Below are 21,206 nucleotides of genomic sequence, written 5' to 3' on the forward strand. Positions count from 1 at the left end.
CAACTAGATGTGTAAGTAAGTGTATACGCGAAACAATTACAATGAAATGGTCAGATAATCTTTAAAATATGCAATTTTTCTGAATGAGAATAACAACAACGAACCATTTTCGTTGCCATTTTAACCTTATATTGTTGTATTTATGGAATCGTTCGTTGTTGTTATTCTGTGTGTATTTGTCTGGTTTTTTTTTCCTGTTTTCTTCACTCGTTGTTGGCATTATTTGTTTAAGTCGCGAGCCAGCGAAACGATCGCTCGTTTGCTGAACGAATCGCTCGACTTTGGGCTCGTGTTCATTTGTACAAATCGTATGTAAATCGCGTCAAATGTATGTATCTAATCGACTCATCATATTTTTGGCCGACGGCAGTGAACGAAATCCAAAGTTCATGTACATAAAAAATGGAGTAATTCGTATAAGTGCAGTTTTATTGGACTGGTTGTTGCTGCTTTTTTCTTTCTTATTCTTCTTGCACTGCAATGGGTTTGTTTTTTTTTGTTGCATACATTTAAAATCAATTTTAGCCCGATTATCGATATTCGATTGGTCACATTTCAATTGCCAAGACCAAATATTGCCGGGCAGAAAAACGCTAAAGTTGATGAAGTCAACGAAAACAAAAACTGTTACCATTTACAATATAAATATAATCTGTAGACTAAGCGATCTGCAATTGTTGCCAATTAATGTATTTGTTATTTTGGTATGACTCTCTCATAAACATCCGTTCGAATGGGCGATTTTGTTGTTAGTGGGACTGTTTTTTTTCCTTCTTCATAAACAAACTGACGATCCAATTACTTTGTAGCTTGGCTGTGTGTTTCGATTTCTGCGTTGTATAAATCAGTGCGGTTTTTTTTTTCTTTGCTTTATCGTTATTTTTTCCCCCGTTTCTTGTTTATGTTTGCGTTGGACGTCGTTTTGACTGAAATTCTGTATATTCGATATCAGCATGTGCATCAAACATTTCAGTACAGTTTAAATTTCTTGATTGGCGATTATTTGTAAATCACACGTGTATCGAATTCATCATAAATAGAATAATTGTGTGGCCATAAAAATTTCGCTCGATCAGCCAAATGAAAAGATAAGAGAAAAAAACAATCAAAACGGAATACGACGAACAACAAAACGAATCCTATTTTTCAATGAAAAACAAATCCATCACAATCGCTCTCCGTGGCACCGATTTTATGTACATCATTTCATCTCCCTTCACTGAGAGAGAGAGAGAGCTGTGTGTTGAATGAATTTTGAGAGCGCCGCAGAAAAAAACAAAACAGAATAATAACAACAAAAACGAGAGAACGATGACGATCTCTATTTGCGTTCACCTTATCCAACTGTAAACAATAACAACAGGTAGTTTTGGCCTTCCACTAATATACATTACTCTTCTTCAACTTGACTTGCAATGGCCGGTGCACGAATCGTCTGTGTGCATCATGCCAATGTGCTGACTTGTTAATTTTAACAGTTTTTTTTCTCCATCGTAGACGGTGGTTTTGGTCTGTGTACAATGAATGTGCGGATGATGAGTGTGCTCGGAATAAAATGAAAAATCAAGAATCAAAAAAATAAGCGAAGAACAAGAGAGAGAGAGCGAGAAGTTGGCAAAAATAGCAAGCCTTTGAACGATTCAGATTCCAAAAAGTGTACACAACTGCACATCTATTTCAATCACGCCAGATGGTTATGAGATGGAATAAGACAGTTAAAATTGTTATGTGGTTGCTTTCAATTGCTCGGGATATAGAGAGCGAGAAAGAAAAAAAAATGAAAGAAGGAGCTTCACATGCCACACAGTACTTGAAATTGTAACGATCAAGATGTGGCCGTGCAGTAAACAACGATCGTCATCATCGACGCTCCGTCCGGATTCGGTGGATCTTCGTACGATTTGCGTACATGGCATTTGATTAATGCCTCTTCTTTTGGGATCGCACTATAATATGCAACGGCCAATACACATACAAACTCACACACACACCCGCAGCTAGGCACAATGAGTCCCATTGAGAAAACAGAGCTCCTATTCTAAAGAATCTTTTGAATTGAACCGAGGGCGGTAAATGAGCATTATGCACGTAAAAATTCGTTCGCTGCTTTCAATTCATTCGCTCCGATTTGGTTGAATTCAAACTCGATTTGTTTAGAGAGTAAATGAATAGATTCGTTTTCTTTCATTCTATTTCATTTTCTCTCAGATATAATAATAAATCGACTATCTACCAATTTACATCTGTATAAATCAGTGTCTAGTCTTTGTGTCTTTTCTTACTGCGCGCCTTGAATTAAATGAGAGAGTGAGAATTTTTCGCTTCGTAGTTTGTTTTTTTTTCTGGTCTCTAGACTTGCTCTTCGTTCCATTTTCTAGTTGCACACTGTGTTGGTATTCAACGCATCAGCAGCTAACATGACCACGAACATCGCCAAATTATTTATTTAACCGGCACAGACACACACAAATCTCATCAGAATAATATTTAATTGTGTTGTGATGGTAGTTATTTTGAGAATTTTAACCAATTACTTGTTGCTTAATCGGTGCAAGCAATTCACATCTCGTCGTTTCAGCTCCCTGACATTTTCATTCGATTTGTTAGACACACAATCGCACACAACCAGCGTGTATAATTAATGAGTCACTATTTATGTTAGCAAAATGTTTGTTCGGTATTTATTTAATTTTCTTGTTCGCTGCCTCTCTCTCTCTTTCCCGGTTGATCAATCGGTGTGAAGCCGCGCGCGTTGTACTATTTACTAATAACCCGGTCCGAAATCAACGGTGGAGGTTATATGCAGCATACGCTCGGGCGAAGCCATTTATCAGTGTTGTGTGGCACAAGAATAAATGGGCTAGTACTTCTGGAGTCGGGCCAATTAAGTCGATATCGACCCATTAATTCGATTCGGTGGGGCCAAAGTGGAAAATTAGAAGCGGAAATCAAATTAGTTTGTTCTTTTTATTTCTTCGTTTTGAATTTCGATCCCAAATCACTTCCATATCCAGAAGGATGTGTATTTATATTTTCTAAGTTGCGATCCGTATTCGCAACATAGCAGTTTCAGAAATATCGCCGACTTCATCCATATATTTATGAACAGATTCCACTGAAAATTATCGGTGCGCACATACCGTTTCCATAAAGCAAAAGTGTCACTTTAAAGCACCATCAACCCACGTCCAAAACGCATTTCCACCGCATGCGCGCGCTGATTTCTGCTTTTTTTCCTGCTGCAACTATAAATATCAATGCAAATGACCATTGAATGCGTGCACAATTTTTCTCGCTCTCTTTGCGTTTGCTGTTTGTTTCACTTTTCCAAGAGATACGATGGCGGTACGCAAAACAAATGATCATATTCAAAGCGTGTATGTGTGTGTGTGTGGATGCGCGCGCCCATGGACGACAAGCACAACACACCCGAACATATAAATAATTTATTGCTTTGTTGTCGAGAATGACCACGTGATCGAAGTTATCGAATTTCGGTGTGCGAATTGTATATTCACAACCAAAAAGATAAAGTGTGTGTGTGCATTTCGTACTTCGATATGGGATTTGTACTTTTACCGCGCTCGCGCGTGCATTCGGCACACCACAAAATGCATTACGCGCTCTCGCCTCGCAGCCCGGGTATTGTTATACATTTTGCAAAAAGACCGATACATGTCTCGCATATTATTTTGAATGTCGTTTCAAATATTTCACGCTACGGCTTTTTTTCGCCATTTCGCGCATTACTTTATGACTTGACTTCGCAACGACAATAGTATTACTATTGACTATTTTACCGGTTTTTTCTCTTTAAAGTCGACGTCTCTCTCTCTCCCTCTCCCTCTCTCTCAGTTTTTTTTCTTCTTTTGCTCCTTTTCTCCTGGTTCGATGTCGTCCAACGCCGTGTTGCAAGTCAACAATAGCAACAACAACAGCGACTGCAGTGAACATTTGTTGATCTCGCTTCATTGAAATAAGTGCACAGCTGCAACCACATCACATTTTATGCGCAACCATAAACAGAATAAAATAAAGAAAAAATACCAGAAGAAAGAAAAACGAAAATTGTATGTAAAATGTGTGCAATTATTACGCTAAGACATAGAATGCACACACCGAGTGAAAGAAAGAGCGAGCTAGAATGAAGAGGAGAAGAAAAAAAAACAACCAAACAGATTACATACATTTGCATGTAGTCGCGTTGTACATTTCGATTGTGCACATTAAATGTGTGACAGCGAGCATTATTAACACCAATCAACTAAAATTATGTAGTCTAAAAGATCGTAATACTTCATGTGGCGAAGGAACGAGCGCGCACACAAAACGCGACCGAATCAATTTGGCTCTCGCTCTCGATCTCTCTCTATCTCTCTCGCTTTTCTATTTGATTACAATATAATGGCAAACATAAATTTAACCACTGTCGCTGCCAATTTCAACGGCATAATCTTCCTTTTCATCTCGATCGATGGCACTAAATTATGGTAAAATCAACGTTTTCTTCTACGACTTCTTCTTCTTCATTTCAATAAATTTATATATCAAATCGATTCAAATTGTTTTGTGTTTTGTACAAGAACAAAGACGCCATACCAGCGCATGTTATGCATAAGGATGATAACATATCATTTAATATCATTGAACCTGTTGATTTAAATCGATAAGGTCTTCCATCTTCCAACTCCGTCATTTAGTTGCTAGATCTATGTTGATGAGACAAAGCACATCACAGATGTTACGTTACTTAAAACGCTTAATGCAATTCAATGCAACATTAATGCGTACTTATGAAGGCTAAACGCGGCAACAAGATGAAACAGAAAAAAAAGAAGACCGAGTAAAATAACAAATGCACGCTCCATTTGCAGGCACAAAGAAAGAGATAAAAAATATATCGCAAATTTATCGTCTTAAATTCATTTTACGCGGATTCCACCGCGTTCGTTTATTTTCATAACTTTGTGTGTGTGTGTGTGTGTGTGTGTGTGTGTGTGTTTCGTTCATACGGAAAATATGATGCATATTTTAAATGTGCAGCGATGAGTCGCACACGTTACATTATAATCTGACTGCATCAACATGGAGTTAACATTGGATTTAGTGTAAAGACCATGGCAATATATGTACGAATGCGTCGCCACTTTTTACGTTTCATATGAGTACTTACAAGCATTTAATTGCATGTATGCTCAATAACTGTAACTGTGTGTAAAGCGCTCAGCCTTTTTGCGGCTCGAAAATATGCATATAAATTTACAGGAGAAGCAGAAAAAAAACGAATAAAACCAGCGCAGACAAAAAGGCTAAACTCAAGCAACAAATGGCAAGAAGCTTTGATGTTTAACTCAATCGCACGAGAAAAAAACGACTGTAATTTTCTTTTAAAACTTCTTTCTCGGCGATGGTTACTGCTTTTTTTCCACTCTTAAGTTGTCACATGTCAATGAGAAAAGTTATTACGAAATTTTGTGCAACAGATAAAACTCGGCGGTTGCTCATGTCCGATGTCAGTTCACATTCAAATTACTTTGTACACACACATAATTCGTCCAAGCCCGTTGTTTTTTATGCACCATTGAATCATGACACTTTTCAATTTTCAACCGTTGACTCACTGACTTTAATGGCATCGCGGTTGGCCAGTTGATTTCTGTCCTATGATAGGACTACTATCCAGTCTTTGTTGCTATTTTTGTCTCTCGGTTCTAAATCGTTATTTCATTTTTGTTCACAAGAAATTGTTTTGAGTGTTATTTTTTTCGGCATCGACTTATTCCATTATGTCACTCTCGCAATGGTAATTCGAATTCAATTCCTTTTTTTCGCTTTAGTTTTTAGTGTCGTAAATTCTCTGCTCTTGGCCTGTGACATTTCTTCGCACAAATGGCGTGTATCATTTCGGATTCTCTGAATCGTTTCGGGAAAGCATCGCTAAGAGTAAATTTTGCATTTCGTTGAAATACTAAAATTAAACGTTGATTTTTTTTTGTTGCTTTTTCAATTATGATTTGTTTAGTCTACGTGACCGATACGTCATTCGATAATAATATAACTTCTGTTTTTGCACGCTCACATGAGATCACATTAGCGAGCAAAGAGCTCGTGCGCTACGGATTTAACGATAAAAATATGCAATGATTCGATGAGTAATTTTTTCGTTCCTTCCTCTCTTTCTCTCGTGCTTGGGCAACGGAAATTCCTCGTTGACATTAACATGTGTCGATGTGTTTATCTTATTTGAAGGAATTTGTGTGAATGAACATTTTTTACCACACAAATTGTTTTGATTCGAAATGAAGGGTCCAATACCTCACAGGATAATTTCGATCGAGTGTAATTTTCATTTTGAATGAGAAGTGTTTGCCATTCATTTGTAATTCGATTCGCTGCGTGAATTATATTTGAATGTCCATCTATGAATGGGAAAGGATTAAACAATAAAACCCGATATGTTCTGTTTATTAAGATTGAACATTTGGCGGCACTCGACGAACTCTTCTCTTCGTGTTTTTTTTTTATTTGAAGAAGTCAATCCGCGTTTTTTTTTTTTCAATTTTATATCGTTTCCACTTAATCATGTCGCTACTGGGAAGTAAAAAAAACTCATTTCTAATATTCATAGCGCGTTGCCTTATAGCGATTCAATGAAAATAGCTTTTGTGTTTACTAAAGAAACATCTATTCGAATTACACGCCTTCATTCACATGTCGACATTATTGACTTTGCACACATCTCTCGCACAGAACGAGCAACAACAACAACAACATGGTGTGCAAAAACAAACACGCTCCCATACGGTTAATCTGCTTAAAATGATTTTTGCTTGAAACGATGACTCCAATATCGAGTCATTCGTGGCTCTTTCTCGCATCGCGTTCAGCCGAAAGGAATATTCAATTTGTGTGTGCGCGCTGAGAATGCGAGAAGGGTGTCAAAAATGAAGAACTCATAAATAATAAATAATTGTGCTGGTTGTTCGTCGATGTCTCATAACGATGGATTTGTGAACCGAAAAAAGAATTCTAAGTCTTTGTTTGACAAGGGTAGCGCAATTTAAAACTGTGCGAAACAGGAATACAATGTCACAAACACATGATTTATATACATTATATTTAGTTTATTTGTGCCACAGCTTTTTTTTGTGTTTGCACATTCTTTCGCCGAACAGAATATGTTACATAATGCTATACACAAACACACGCATTCCAAACGCAACCAAATTCCATTCGCAAAGTATTTTAAATCACTAAATATGTGTTCTTCTCTGTCTAATTACAGATGGTTCTGTCATTTTGATGACGACAACTATGTGAACATACCAAAATTAGTTGAACTTCTCAGCAACTACAGTCCAACGATGGATTGGTATTTGGGAAAGCCGAGCATCGCTTCACCGCTCGAAATTTATGTAGATAATGTGAGTATCGTTTATTCAATTAACTAGATTCTATTTAGTAATTATTTCGATCTTTCCTTCTATCTGTGTCTCAGTCCATATATGATTATTATCCTCGTTATTATTCATTTTGCTATTCATCGATATATATGTATATCCAGTCGATTTTTATATGTACTATGCATTCGTTATTAATTTTTCCGTCTCTCCTTTGTTTTTCTCTTTCTTCTCGTACAATTTTGCAGAACGATGAAAAGCAGCCGCACAAGAAAATTTCATTTGTGTTTGCAACAGGTGGCGCCGGTTTTTGCATCAGCCGAGCGTTGGCATTGAAAATGCTACCGATCGCTGGTTTCGGTAAATTCATGTCGATCGGTGATCGCATTGGATTGCCCGACGATGTAACGATGGGCTACATCATCGAACACCTACTGAAAGTGCCATTGACTGTGATCGAAACGTTTCATTCGCATTTGGAACCCATGGACATTTTGCCAAAAGAAACATTCAAAGAACAGGTCACATTCAGTTATGGCCACATCAAAAACAACACCAACGTTGTGCTCATCGATGGATTCGATGACAAAATCGATCCAACACGATTCTTGAGTCTTCATTGCCATCTGTATCCAAATCTTGCCAATGGTCAACTCTGTTCACCGCAAGCGCTACAAATGAACTGAACACCCAATGTCTGCTGCTCTGCAACCGCTCGAGTGAAAATGATTGAAATCAGGAAATTTTTTTATGTTTTTTTACTAGTAAACAAATGATTACTTCATCGATAAGTAAGTGTATATAAAATATAGCATGGAATTAGATCAATTCCATACGAAAGGAAAAAAATGCACGAACAAAGTCTTGTTATACTTCAGGTTTGATACCTCAGAAAATACCAAACCGTACGAAATGAACAGAATTACAAGGCTCTTGACCAACCACCTACACCAATTATCACGTAGGATATAACTGTCGAACAATTGCTTATCCAAAATTGATTCGAACATTATTGCATGGCATTCCCAGCGCCTATAAAAGTGCTAGCAACAATTTAAATTTTGAAAATTGCCCAAGAAAAAAAAACGGCCCAACTTTTTCTTTGAATGGTTGAATAAAACGAAAAATTACGATAATTTCATATTTACCAAATTTGCTGCATTTTTATCGACTGGGACGGCTTTATTCGTGTTCCATATTAAGACGAATAAGCGAATTTATTGTATATACCTGATACAACTAAACATATTGTTAGCTGTGATAATAAACAGATTGATACTTGTTGAAGTATTGAAAATATCTTAGCGTAAAAGATTTTGTTGAACAAAAAAACACATTCGAAATTCAAGAGCTACAGTTTTGAATTTTGCATTTAATGGAATTAAATTGCCTCATTCGGCCGATTTTTTTTTCAATGTTATGAAACACAAATTTTAATCGAACCCAAAAATAGAAGCATTTTATTTCAAGAAAATGAGCCATTTAATTTAGTTGCTTTTGGACCACAGCTGCAGAATTCAACACCATTTGCGTTTTGTCGCTTTGTCTTCTCTTTTTCGATGAGATTCTCCCATCATACACTTGTATGGGACACTAACAACGTCTTCTCTCGGAACCGAAAGCGAAATGTTGAAAAGTTGACAGAATTACAATTTTCAAAACAAAAACAAGAATAGATACATGCAAAAAAAAAAACTGTAATGTGATGTGAACATAGGAATCGCTTTTATAAATTGTAACGAGCGAAGGTGCACTTCTCCAAGAAATCGCATTCGACTCGATCGTTTCTCTTAACAATATTTATGCTATTGATAACTAAAAAAAGCGTCTTAGCTAGAATTATATTGGAAGCAAAACAGAAAACGAAAAAAAAACTTTTGTGATTGTAAATAAATACGAAAGTTGACTCAATTCTACGAAAAAAAAAAAACATTTAATAACTGTTTCAAACATTATTTCGAAAATAAGCGACTTTATTTTTTATTTAAAATTTAACATGTGAAATAATTGCAAGATTTTGTTTTAGAATTACAATTTAGATAACGAAAAACAATTTAAGTTTATAGAATCGAATAGTACATGCTACTAGTCTTCAATCAAGAGCTAAATAAATATTGATCTACTGAAATGAAGCAAAGTTGTTTTTTTTGTTAACTTCTACACATCTGTTACCGATATAGGCTAGAGAGAACTTCAAAGGTAAGTCAACGCAAACAATAGCCAAGCAAATCAGAATGAATCATTTAATTCGCATGTGTTATTTAAGCAGAAAGTGTGTGTGTATGGGTGTCGGTGCAGAGAGACCGACATTTCAATCAACGATGTAATTAAAATGGGAGAGATAGAGAGAGAGAGAGATAGAGAGAGAGAGAGAGAGAGAGAGAGAGAGAGAGAGAAGACATTGTTAATTGAACGCACGTCAATGTCGGCTCGGGCTGGTTACTCAGCGCTCGTTAACTTTAAATTGACGTACAGTGAAAATATTAAATGGATACAGCCGGCACAGCGCGTTTATTATGAGGATTGAAATCTCGAATGAGCTAGCCAGCACCATCCAGAGAAGTGAATCGAAACGACAGAAAGCAAAAACGATGCAGATAAGTATTATTGTGAGAGAGAGAGAGAGAGAGAGAGAGAGAGAAACAAACAAACAAAATATACACCGAGTGATGCTTCCGCCTACGCATTAATTTATTTATTAAAAATAATGAACAACACAATTGCAGTCATCCGTCGTTTTTATTTCACTGTGCAGCGCGCGCGAGCATACCCAAACACACAATCAATACACATGACATCTCTATATGAAAAATATTCTGTGCTTAACCACACCACATCTCGCACGATGACGGCCACCGCAGAAAAAAGGTACAATCAGATAGCGGTGACGAAGTGGGACCAGAAGAGACACACGGAGAGACAGAGAGAGGGAAACATATTGAAAGAAACCAAGAGACAAAAGCCGATCGCATCGAGTACATTGTTTTCTGATATATTTTTTTTTCTAAGTGATTCGATGGGATACAAAATCGTTGGTTTTGCGATCTGGTTAGGCATCGTTCTCTTATTTTTTCTGCATTTCCAACATTCAATGCATATACATACACTTCAAGCATACCGCTTTACTTGCTCGTCGTCGTCATCGTCGGTCGCCTGCCGATCGCGATGATCGCGGCCCCTCTCGCTTTCTCGTCATTGTGAACGCGTGATGAACCGCTCTTTTCGAGAGGCACCGACGTCAAGAAGTATGCAGATCTTTTGTTAATATATAAATAAGCAGCCATCAATGCGCTGAAGGAATATACAAATCAGTCGCGAATCAGCAGCAGCAAACATGTGCGCGCGGCGCGCGAATGCAAACATCGTGTACACATGAGCAAGCACACATTATTTAATCTGGGTGGTTTTTTTTGCTGCATCACGTTTGAGCATTTCTTTTAATACCTTTGAATAGCGTCTATCTTTCGTTTCTTCGGGTTTTTTTTTTCTGTCTCTCTTGTACTCGTTGTTTTTTCCCCTTTCTTTCGCTCTCTGTCTTCGGTTGTCGTTTTCATTTGGTGTACGTTCATCATTTGCTGGTAATGCTCTGGAGACATTCGTAATGCAAAATGATAAGTTTGTTTGATAATTTGACAGAAAACAACGTGCTTTTGTTCCTGAGCACTCCTTTTGATGTGACGTCTGTTCATCTTATTTGTTTCACGTTTGTTGGCTTCGTTTCGATCATTATTCCGTTCTTTGTCAATGTGTTTGCGTGGCTCTTTTTTTCTTGATCTCTTTTGAAATTGATCAAGGCTTTTGTTAATGTGCCCGGGACATCTTCAGGCCTGAGGCTATCTGTGGCTTCGTCGTTGTCGTTGTAGTCGATGACGCCGTGCAATTGACCCGGTCGGAAAATGTGAATCATGTGACAAGAACATGTAAATTTCTGTCGATTGAACTTTGGCTGGTTAATTCGTTGAATGGTTTCGCAAGGGTGCGACAGCACATCAAACAAACATTTCTAATTTCACTCAATCGATCCAAATTGCAGTGATGAAATGTCTCTCTGTCTTTTCCTTTCTTCGGTCTCCCGATTTTTTGCTCTCACTCTCTCTAATTAAAGAAAACAGCCTTTTACATTAATGGCCAAATGAATTTAATGTGCGAAACATGCATAACGAAACGCTACTCCATAAAATCGAAGATAAAATGTGAAGAGAGCCTCGCCTCGTAAACAAATGGCAAACGCAACAAAAGCACATCCACACATGCATACAGCGAATGCTGAAAAGTTCAAAAGCGATTCTGATGTTGACATATTTTTTAGGTAAAAATACGCGATGAGGTCACAAAGTGTGTTTTTTATTTGATTCTTTTCTGTGTGAGGCATAACAACGACAACTGTGCCTCTTTTTTGCGGACTTTTTTTTCTCCATTTCTTTGCCGGTTGTTGGTTTTTCGTTCGCCAATTTTCGTTTCCATGAAACGCAAGGCGTAAAGAGAGTGTGTGTGCGCGCATATAAGTAAAATTAAGTATGTTCCAATTTAATTGCCTCATTTGCATTTCGTTAAATTTTACGATAATACACATTTTTGCGCTTTAACTCGTCATTTATTCTTCTGTAAATTAAGTTTGATCGCATGCGTTACGAGTTGTTTCCACATTTCGATTTGGCCCATTTGTGTGGATGTGCAAATATGTGTTGTTGGTTTTTCTCTCATTCCTTCGTTGCGATACCAACATCCAGCCGTTGGGCTCACCGAATAAAATGCATTAATATCAAAATCGCGCTTAATCCCCGGCACGTACAAGTACACGTAACTTGGACGCTAAACATTTGCAAATATTAACGAAAAAATTTCGCTGTCGTTGTTTAGCCAGTTGTTGTTCTTGGATCGAACAAATCTGCATTCATATCAAACTGCACTGATTCCAGAAAGACAAACAACCCGAGAAAAACAACAACGAAACGAAAAAATAATTATAAAAAAACGAATGGTCCACCGTTTGGCCGATCGTTCGAGGTGGAAGCGCGATCGCGATGAGTGCACAAGATTGTAATGTCAATGGTAAAATATATCCATGAATTGAGCACCAGCAGCAATAACAGCAGCAGCAAAAGTAATTGTAAATGATATAAACACGTCGCTCAGCGCATATGAGATAGTCAATCAAAAACATACTTCTTTAATTTAAAGTTGACTCAAGCCCAATGCACGCCAAATGCCATTCGCGAGGAGGAAGAAGAAAATCAAGCGAAACGATGCGAGAAAATACGATGATACAAAAGCAAAGTATTCAAAAGTGTGTTGATGCCTTTTCTTCTTCTTCTTCTGTTTTTAGTTTCAAACATGTTTCCCAATATGCTATTTGCAATCCGATTTTTTTGTTCTGCCGTTCTGTTTCATTTCATTTGGCTGTCTCGTTGATTTGGCTCGCACTCTCTCGATCGTTCTCCGGAGCCACATACATATAGATTTGAATATGTATAGTGTTCATACCAATTAAAATTGATGAACATAAATGGAACGATTAATTTATGCAAATACACACAGAAGTCGACAGTCTCCGTTGTCTTTGGCTTGATAAGGAACCAACTGAATAGGAGGAAAAACAACAGCCAAACCAAACCATTGCACACCAAAGTGATATCATTCGCACACACTTGGATTACGAACATTCAAACATGTAAAATACAGGCCCGAGATTTCAATTATAAGATTAAATGGAATATTTTGAATAATTTTCATGCACAGAGAGTGGAGCAGAGACCATACACACGTTTCAATCCGTTGTTTTTGTCGAAGGCTTTTCATTTTATCGATTTGCTGCTCGTCTTGAGAGTTTTGGCTGTCGCAACCGGAGACCAATAGCCTACAACCGCTAAGACGAATTGTTTGTAAATCGGATTTTCTTCCATTTCATTTTCATTGAATTTTTAATGTTTATTTCTTACATTTTATCATTTAAGCTATTTTAATTTCAATTAAATTCATGCCAATTTCATGCAACTGATAAGCTCCATTAGCATAATCTATTGTCTATGACACATCCAATGCTTGCGCTACAGTATTCGTTTGTGTGCTATGTGCGATCGGTGAACAACAAAAAAAGTTACAGCAGCACAAGCAGCAGCTAACGAACGGAGACCACCCAAGGTAAAAATGATTTGCACCGCAAAACCGAAATCCATTCGCTTGCTTCACTATGATTCGTTGTGTCACTCATACGATTTCATTGGTAAGATAAACACGACACCTACAACATTTGATAGTGTGCACTCGAATCGCGGCGAATTAGTGTTGCACCGAGTGACCACTGTGTTCGAATCTGTATCAAATACTGTACGCTTTTTTTATGCTAATGAGTTTCGTGCAACCATTTTGTCGACTGAAATGCAAAACAGACACGTATCAGCGATGATATTTATTCGATCAAGAAGGAAAAAACGCTTATTAGGGAAGGTGGTGGTGAATGGGAACAGAATCATTTGGTTACAGACTTACTACGGACAGCCATACGTTTTTTTAAATATTTTTTTTTTTTTTACTTTCGACATCAACCACTTGTACTTCTATAAATGAAGAAAAAACTCAATGCATTTCAACAATATTAATACTCTGTGGTTACACAATGCTAAAGTTCAAATAGCCAATGTCTCACTTTATGAAATTTAATGCTGTATCAATAATTTTGGATTGGAATTGGTCCCATATTTGGATACATTTTTTTTACTTCTACGACTGATTGCTCTTTCAATTGAAAACTAAGATTTAAAGCTTGACTCGATTTCAAGGATTGTTTAAAAGATCCACCATACAAATCACCACCCAAGTTCAACTTGACCAAAAGTGTCAACTTGCATGGAACAAACGAAGAAGTTTTCAAAGGATGATTTTTCCGATCACATATGGCGATGTACTTTTCTTCACAGCTAGAAAACAAGGGTCACTGTCACCACTTCCACAAATTGAAAATATTATTCATGACGGTGAAAAAGTCCGATTAAACACCTAGCGCAGATATGGATAAAAGTCCTTATCCGTACAATATAAGGTTTCAATATGCATCCTTTGATGCATGTCCGGTGCATCATCCAAAATTTTGTATTATTACCACCTAATATGCGATAAAACAAAACAGAGAAATACTCCATGCATTTTGTTTACGACTAAAGCAAAGTATATCAGTGGCGCTGCCCAAGGGAGCAAATTTAATTTATGGAATCGAAAGATAATCGTATTCTCCGTCTGATTAGACCAGTGCAAAAATGCAAACACATGACAGTGACCTAACACTAACAGTCCGTTGCGTGAAATGTGAGTCGCTACATTTTTTTTTCACTCATTCATCATGTTTCTCTGAAGTTTACAGCGAGGGTTCTACAAATGGTCAGTTCTATTAAAAATGAACGAATTAAAAATATTCTGAATTCAAAAACATCATACATTATCATCATGTATTATCATCATCATATTCAATATACAAATGATCGTTGTGCATCCAGCCAGAGATACCACATTAAATTATAAAATCGGTTGGTGTAATTTTTCTTAAAAAATTGTGTTTCACCTTAAATCTCGTTTCATGTTTCATATATTTCATGGCACCTGCTGTGATACAAACCTCCGATGCAACTGTACAAATTCTGTGCATGCATTTGTGGTAAATTGGTGGTTTCGTGTCAACGGTAAATAAATAATCAATTTTCGTGATTAATTTTATGTTTGTAAAATGTGCATTTGAAACGATGCGTTTCGTGATTCGGTCGACCACTTACTCCCTCGCCCAATTGTTCGACCAATTCGCGTGTTCGTCCTTACAATGTCAATGCGAATTTTATTCCATCGTCTTCCTTACTAATATGAACAGCGGCGGACGGAAGATTCACAGCAGCCGTACGCGAAAAAAAAAAATCCGAATTTAATTAATATGGCCGAATCAAGTATAGCGCAAAAGATGAAAAAAAAATTCCATTTACAAGTTGCGATGTGCGTGCGTACAAAATGTTTCACATATCGATCTCTCTCTCTTTCGGCCGCAAAGAATGAAATGGAAAACAAACAAAAAACTCCAATGAATCTGGCTTCTAAAAAAAGGAACAAACTGTGGAGTGCCTCCGTTGCGCGGCGAAATAATTTATCAAGAAAACAAAACGCAAAACGGAAAGCGGAGACTGGAAGAAGTCGAAGTGAATTGATTTTATTTATGATTTCAGCATGAACGATATGAAGCTGGCACACTCTCCAGGACTCGATGATCATTGAACATTATTCTTTTGATGCAATTTCAATATGATTTGTTAATTGTGTACATAAGCGCGCGCTGGCTGGCTGACTGGCTTACAAGCCAACATACACAGACAGACAACGATCTCCAGTGGTTTGACATTCGCGGAGAAGTGCTATAACTCATTGGCTTGAAACAAATTTTTGTCTCCGTTTAATGAATATACACTTATCTGTATGTGTTTGAGTGTCTGTTTGTTGTTCGCGCACCGTTTTCAATGATATTTAAGAGATCACTCTTTTTACGCCTAACTGCACCAATTGCATTCCGTTATACCGATTTCATTCTAGCGGAAAAGATAATTCATCGAAATTAAAAGCGATTCCATTAGATTCAGCAAATCCAGTACTAGTTTATTTGCAAGCAGCAAATCTTCCACCACAACTGGTGTTATTTTGAATTGAAGACGAGAATAAAAACCCGCCTGACATTTGATGAAATGCATTCACATTCAATGCTACGAATGGGTTGTCGTACAGACCGTCGAAATCTGTTCATATCAATCAAAACGAGAAACAAACATTCTAAAAATATATATATATATATCATGATAATTAACTTGAGCTATGTATTCGTTAACCGAAGGACCGACCGTGTGCGGAATGTATCTAATGTTCCCCACGATCATTCGCTTATCTTCGATCTGCTTTGCTTTGTACACAATTTATCCATGAGAAATGGTAACATAAACACCGTTTTTCTTTCTCTCTCTCGATTTCTAATTGAAATTATGAGTCAGACACAATGTGTGTACGGCGGGGACCTACACGGAATTCATTTTCTGTTACAAAATATTTCAAATTGATTTTATTCGATTTGCTTTTTTTTTCTAATTGTGACATTTGAGGCTTTTTTTGTTGTTGTTTTCGGTCAATGGGATTTATTTACTTTATGTGTTGCGTTTGAACGTTGATTTGTTTGATAGGAATCGATTTATTTGGTTTTTTTCATGTAGTCCAATTGGAATCAAGCAGATATTCATTTTTTTTTTTCAATCGAACTAAACGACGATTGAGACTAGTTCTAATGAAATATTTCATTGTTTTTGATTTCAAGCGTGAACTAATTTTGGTGAACATCGATTGAAAGTAACCATGACTTGAAATCATCAGGCATTGATGATACTTGGCCGTATCACACTCCAAATCAATCGATTGATTGATGGAAAATCGAATGCTTTGCGTTTAATTATCTATTTAACCATAACATTCTTCAAGGAAACGGTTTATTATTCTCAAGCATCAAGAGATAGAAGAGAAAGGCTCTTTTTGAAATACAACCAAAAATGCGATGGAAAATCGAAAGACAGTCAGCTTTGGTTCGAAAACTACATTTCATGTTTTTAATTAAACATGAATTGGTTGGTAAATAGCGCAGCCAAATCCATAAAACCATTCGAATTCGGTGCATTTATTCGGTAAAAAGTGGTTTTTTGTTCGGTTTATTTTCTATGCATTCGGTTTGCTATGGCCAAATGCGGCAATGGGATTTCCAGCCAATAAACACGCTTGTAAAATATGTTTCTGTTTAAATCGGCACGTGCAAATTCTAATCGTTCTCATATCTCAATTCCGTTGCTCGTGCACGGTGGCCATGGTTGGGTATTTTATTGCAGACATAATAAAATAAACGATTGACAGCATGACTCAATGGGTAATGGAAAATGTGTTGCTTTCCAACTCCTACGCGATTTTTAATTAGAAACTAATACCAATTTATGTGCACCAATTCCGGTTCAAACTAAATTAGACAGCCAATCCTTCGGAATTTGATGGCTTTTTTTCTCTCTCTGTTCTGTTTGCATTGCAAAATCAATAGTTCAATCATCTATTTCGTTCAATCGGAGTGTCGTGCAGAACGACTACTGTTGCTCTAATATCATTAGTTAGCAGGCAGTAGAGAGATAAAAGTGAAAGACAGTGGAAGACAGTGCAAAATAAGTGCTGAGGCGTGGATAGAGTCAGCAATAAAATAATAGTGTTTAGCGTCGTTCGTATGAGTTATTCGATATCTCTCCACATGCATGCGATGCCGCCACAGACAAAAAAACAACAACAAAAACATCAACCACAACAACAACGTAACGTAACGGCAACGCACATAAAATCCGCATGTATGCAATGATTCGTCTTCGTTGCGTTCAAAGTCAAATCAAACAGATCCAATTATTAATTGTTATGAGCAAAAAAATGAACTTCAAATAAATTATAGCTCAGACCACAAGTTTTGCTTTTGATGACCAATAACGTACATTACAGGCAGCTGCATCGCTCGCTGGACCGTTGTATCGATGTATAACGTATGGCCATTTATCAATTGCCATTTGGTACGAGCGAAACGTAAATCAGTACTGATTTTAATGTATGGAAAAAAAAATTAGACACAAGCAAATGAAAATATGTTGCACACAACCATGGGTAAATGGCGACAGCCGCTTTATCATTGGCACACCAAAGGTATGTCTTGTTGCAACATAAAGCATTTAAAAACAATACTTTGTCATAATTGGAAGTGTCTTAAGTACGAGAAATTGCGAGCAAATTCTATCAAAATTTGGCAAATGTTCTTCGACCCTTTCTCTGATTCTCAGTGCCACTCTTAGACTCTATGAGATGCAAATATCCGTGAAAATTTAAATTTTCGCGATCACTTAATTCTAACCGAACAAGAAATTTAACTCAAAACGTCACTACAATGCGAAGGATGTGCAAAAACGAGAACAAAAGATCCGGCTGTGCAACGATGCTCACCAGCCTAGCAAACGAAATAAAATTAATGCGAATGTTTGTGCATAAAGCGAATGATCGCATAAAATAAAAGTATCCAGGCGTTTTCTAGGCAGAGCGAGACTCAGATCATAGCTGATAGAAATCGTTCCTTTTGCGGCTGCTCGAGTATCGTTGAAGTGGAAACATTTTGCTGCTCTCGTTCGCAGAGTGTTTGCTGTTTGTTATAAATAAAATGATTGTGACTCCGTTTTTTTCGCTCTCTCTCTCTCTCTTGAATACATCTATTCTATTTCTGCATCAAATATGAAGTGCAGCTGCGGCAGTTATCTGATCTGATATATATTAAGCTCATAGCTAATAGCAATAATAGTTGCTGAAGTTTATTTTTGATGTTATCCTTTTCGCTCGGTCCCACTCTTGCTCATCATTGTGTGGTGTGTGTGTATGTGTGTGAGTGCTTTGCGGTCGAAGTTGCACTGAAAATGATGAGTGATTATGATGAGGTGCGATTACTTGCCTATGTTACTGATCATGTAAGTCTGTATGCATCGATTATAGCCGACCGCCACCGGACTGCGGCACATGGTTCATTTCATTAAGCAATATTGTCGTCTTCGCCATTTTCGAGGCGACTCTATCTTCTTTTTTGCGGCGGCTGCTGCTGCTGCCTCCTCAGCCGACTCAAAGATTAATGTCGTTTTGTGTCGATGTGAACTTAAAGCCATAAAATTTGCCTTCATGAAAGTTGATGTGGTGGAATCGTATTAACGATCATTAACTATTTACCGATCGGACAGACGGCAATTGCAAATAGCAAATGGTGCATGCCGCATACTGTGGAAACCGGTATCTCAGAAGTGATATCATAAGATGCGGACAACGCACACACCAACCACGAAAACAACAACAAATAAATATGTGATGCAAACGTGAAAAAGGAGCACAGAATATAATTTGATATCCACAATCCGACGGCGTGCTATCTGACAATAAATTTCTACATCACCATCATTTCTGCCTGGATTCCACGTACAAGAATATACATTGGACACATAATCGAAAGCTCATTTGTTATCATCGCGATGACTAGTGCGGAGAAAAACAAGAAAGAAAAAGGGGGAGAGAGGAAAAAATCAAATATACGCACTACTCGAAAATATATAAAATTGAAGTGATTTTTCATTATTTTTAATTGTGCTACGTCTTGCATTCGTTCTACGATTGTTGTGATAGTGGTCGGTTCGCTGAGGTTCAAACGATAATAGTCGCTCAATATGCAAAGGTATTCAATGTAACGCATGACTTAATTAAATTTAGAATATGTTGAAGCGATGAATGGTTGGCCGTGCATTGAAATCGGCCCTACCAGTTGACAATAGGCGATAAATGCGTGTTAATTCATTCGACAGTAATGGAGACAAGCAATTTCAATGCACACATACAATTCCATGAGATCGGTTCCAGAATTAAACTCGTACACTACCTTTTTATTGAATAAACGTGCGTAACAATTTGTTCGATCCGATTCGGATTTTAGCTTATCGAAGCTTGGATCCATATTCTCAATTCTCAAAAGAAATAAACGATGTCTTTTTTAAGATAATTGGCTCATTCTCCTGCATTGCCTGCGTTCCAAAGATGAACTGCATTAAAAAAAAAAATCTAGAAAAATTTGAAATGGAAAAGATTTTGTTTTGAATAAACTGATTTTTTATTTGTTACACTGTTTCGATTCATTTTGATTATGGTTTGAAACTTGTGGTGTTGAATTCATATCAAGCATCAGCTCGGACGATAACAATTCGTATAATGTTTTGTCTCATTGAACCATTGTCTTATTCAAAGATCGGACAGTTTTTAAACACACACAAACATCATGCACACAATTAATCTGATATAGAAAAAATTAAACATAATTTAATAAATAATAATATTATTGCGATTTTGAAGCCACAGGAACAATAAATCGATTTGGGCGAAGAAAAAAGGGAATCGAATCAAATCGAGAGCCAATCAAAGAAAGAAGGCGAATTACAAACGAAAAGCGATGTGACCGAGGCAGAAATGAAGAAATCGAATATGAAAAAGAATTTACCATTGAATTGTTGGGTGCGCGAGATCGACGTTGGTAGTCATTCACGTAATCGCACAAAAAGATTTACTACGCACCACCAAATCTAGACCAAGCGATCATCCAAGTGGTTGGCCGAAAGACATACGGATGTTTTTGTGTTTTGGTTCCTTTTGTGCCTCAAATTGAGTGTGTGTGTGTGTGTGTGCCTTTGCGCTCACACGTTCACTTTTCAATCGAAGTCGATGCGCGCCTTTCAATGTTGCGACAAGAACGAAAAATTAATTGGGTCTTGCCACTTAAAATAGACGTTTTTTTTTCCTTCTTTCAAATAAATATTCTGTGTGTCTTTTTTTTTCTTGAACTTCTCTCAATTTTGTCGTTTTCTTTGTGCTTTTCGCTTTTCTTTTGTTCGCATGCATATTCGTTTTTTTTCCTTCTCTTCCTTGAGAGAGTGTGTGTGCATTGATTTCTTTTTCTCCTCAAAAGGTCGGTGTCGGTTAATTGATCCACACGGTGCAACGGTGCAACGGTGCTGCCGTTGTACATCAACTTGTGATAGATTGTTAATTAAATTGAACATCCAACTTTACATTCCGATACATTTAGTTGTTGTATTCTTTTACATTCGGCTGTTGTATATTTTTGGGACTGGCAACTCTTTTCCTCCCTCAATGTCATTCGTTAAATAAAATTGCCCACTGAAATATTTTTATATTGTGTGCAGTATTAAT

The 21,206-nt window shown here is 37.1% G+C and overlaps 1 protein-coding gene across 1 annotated transcript in view; it reads left to right on the plus strand.

Annotated features, from left to right (window-relative positions):
* Positions 1-9,532, plus strand: part of LOC129579191 (fringe glycosyltransferase) — a 28,173-nt gene extending 18,641 nt beyond the window's left edge. The window contains exons 5-6 of the mRNA XM_055468968.1: positions 7,286-7,424; positions 7,649-9,532. Coding sequence (XP_055324943.1) covers positions 7,286-7,424; positions 7,649-8,086 — 577 coding nt within the window. The 3' untranslated portion in view covers positions 8,087-9,532. The remainder of the gene's footprint in view (positions 1-7,285; positions 7,425-7,648) is intronic.
* The last annotated feature ends 11,674 nt before the right edge of the window (positions 9,533-21,206 follow it).

This window comes from Sitodiplosis mosellana, unplaced genomic scaffold (assembly GCF_009176505.1).
Source record: "Sitodiplosis mosellana isolate CC-2019 unplaced genomic scaffold, AAFC_SMos_1.0 Smas_scaffold_6226, whole genome shotgun sequence".
NCBI classification, from domain to species: Eukaryota; Metazoa; Arthropoda; class Insecta; order Diptera; family Cecidomyiidae; genus Sitodiplosis; species Sitodiplosis mosellana.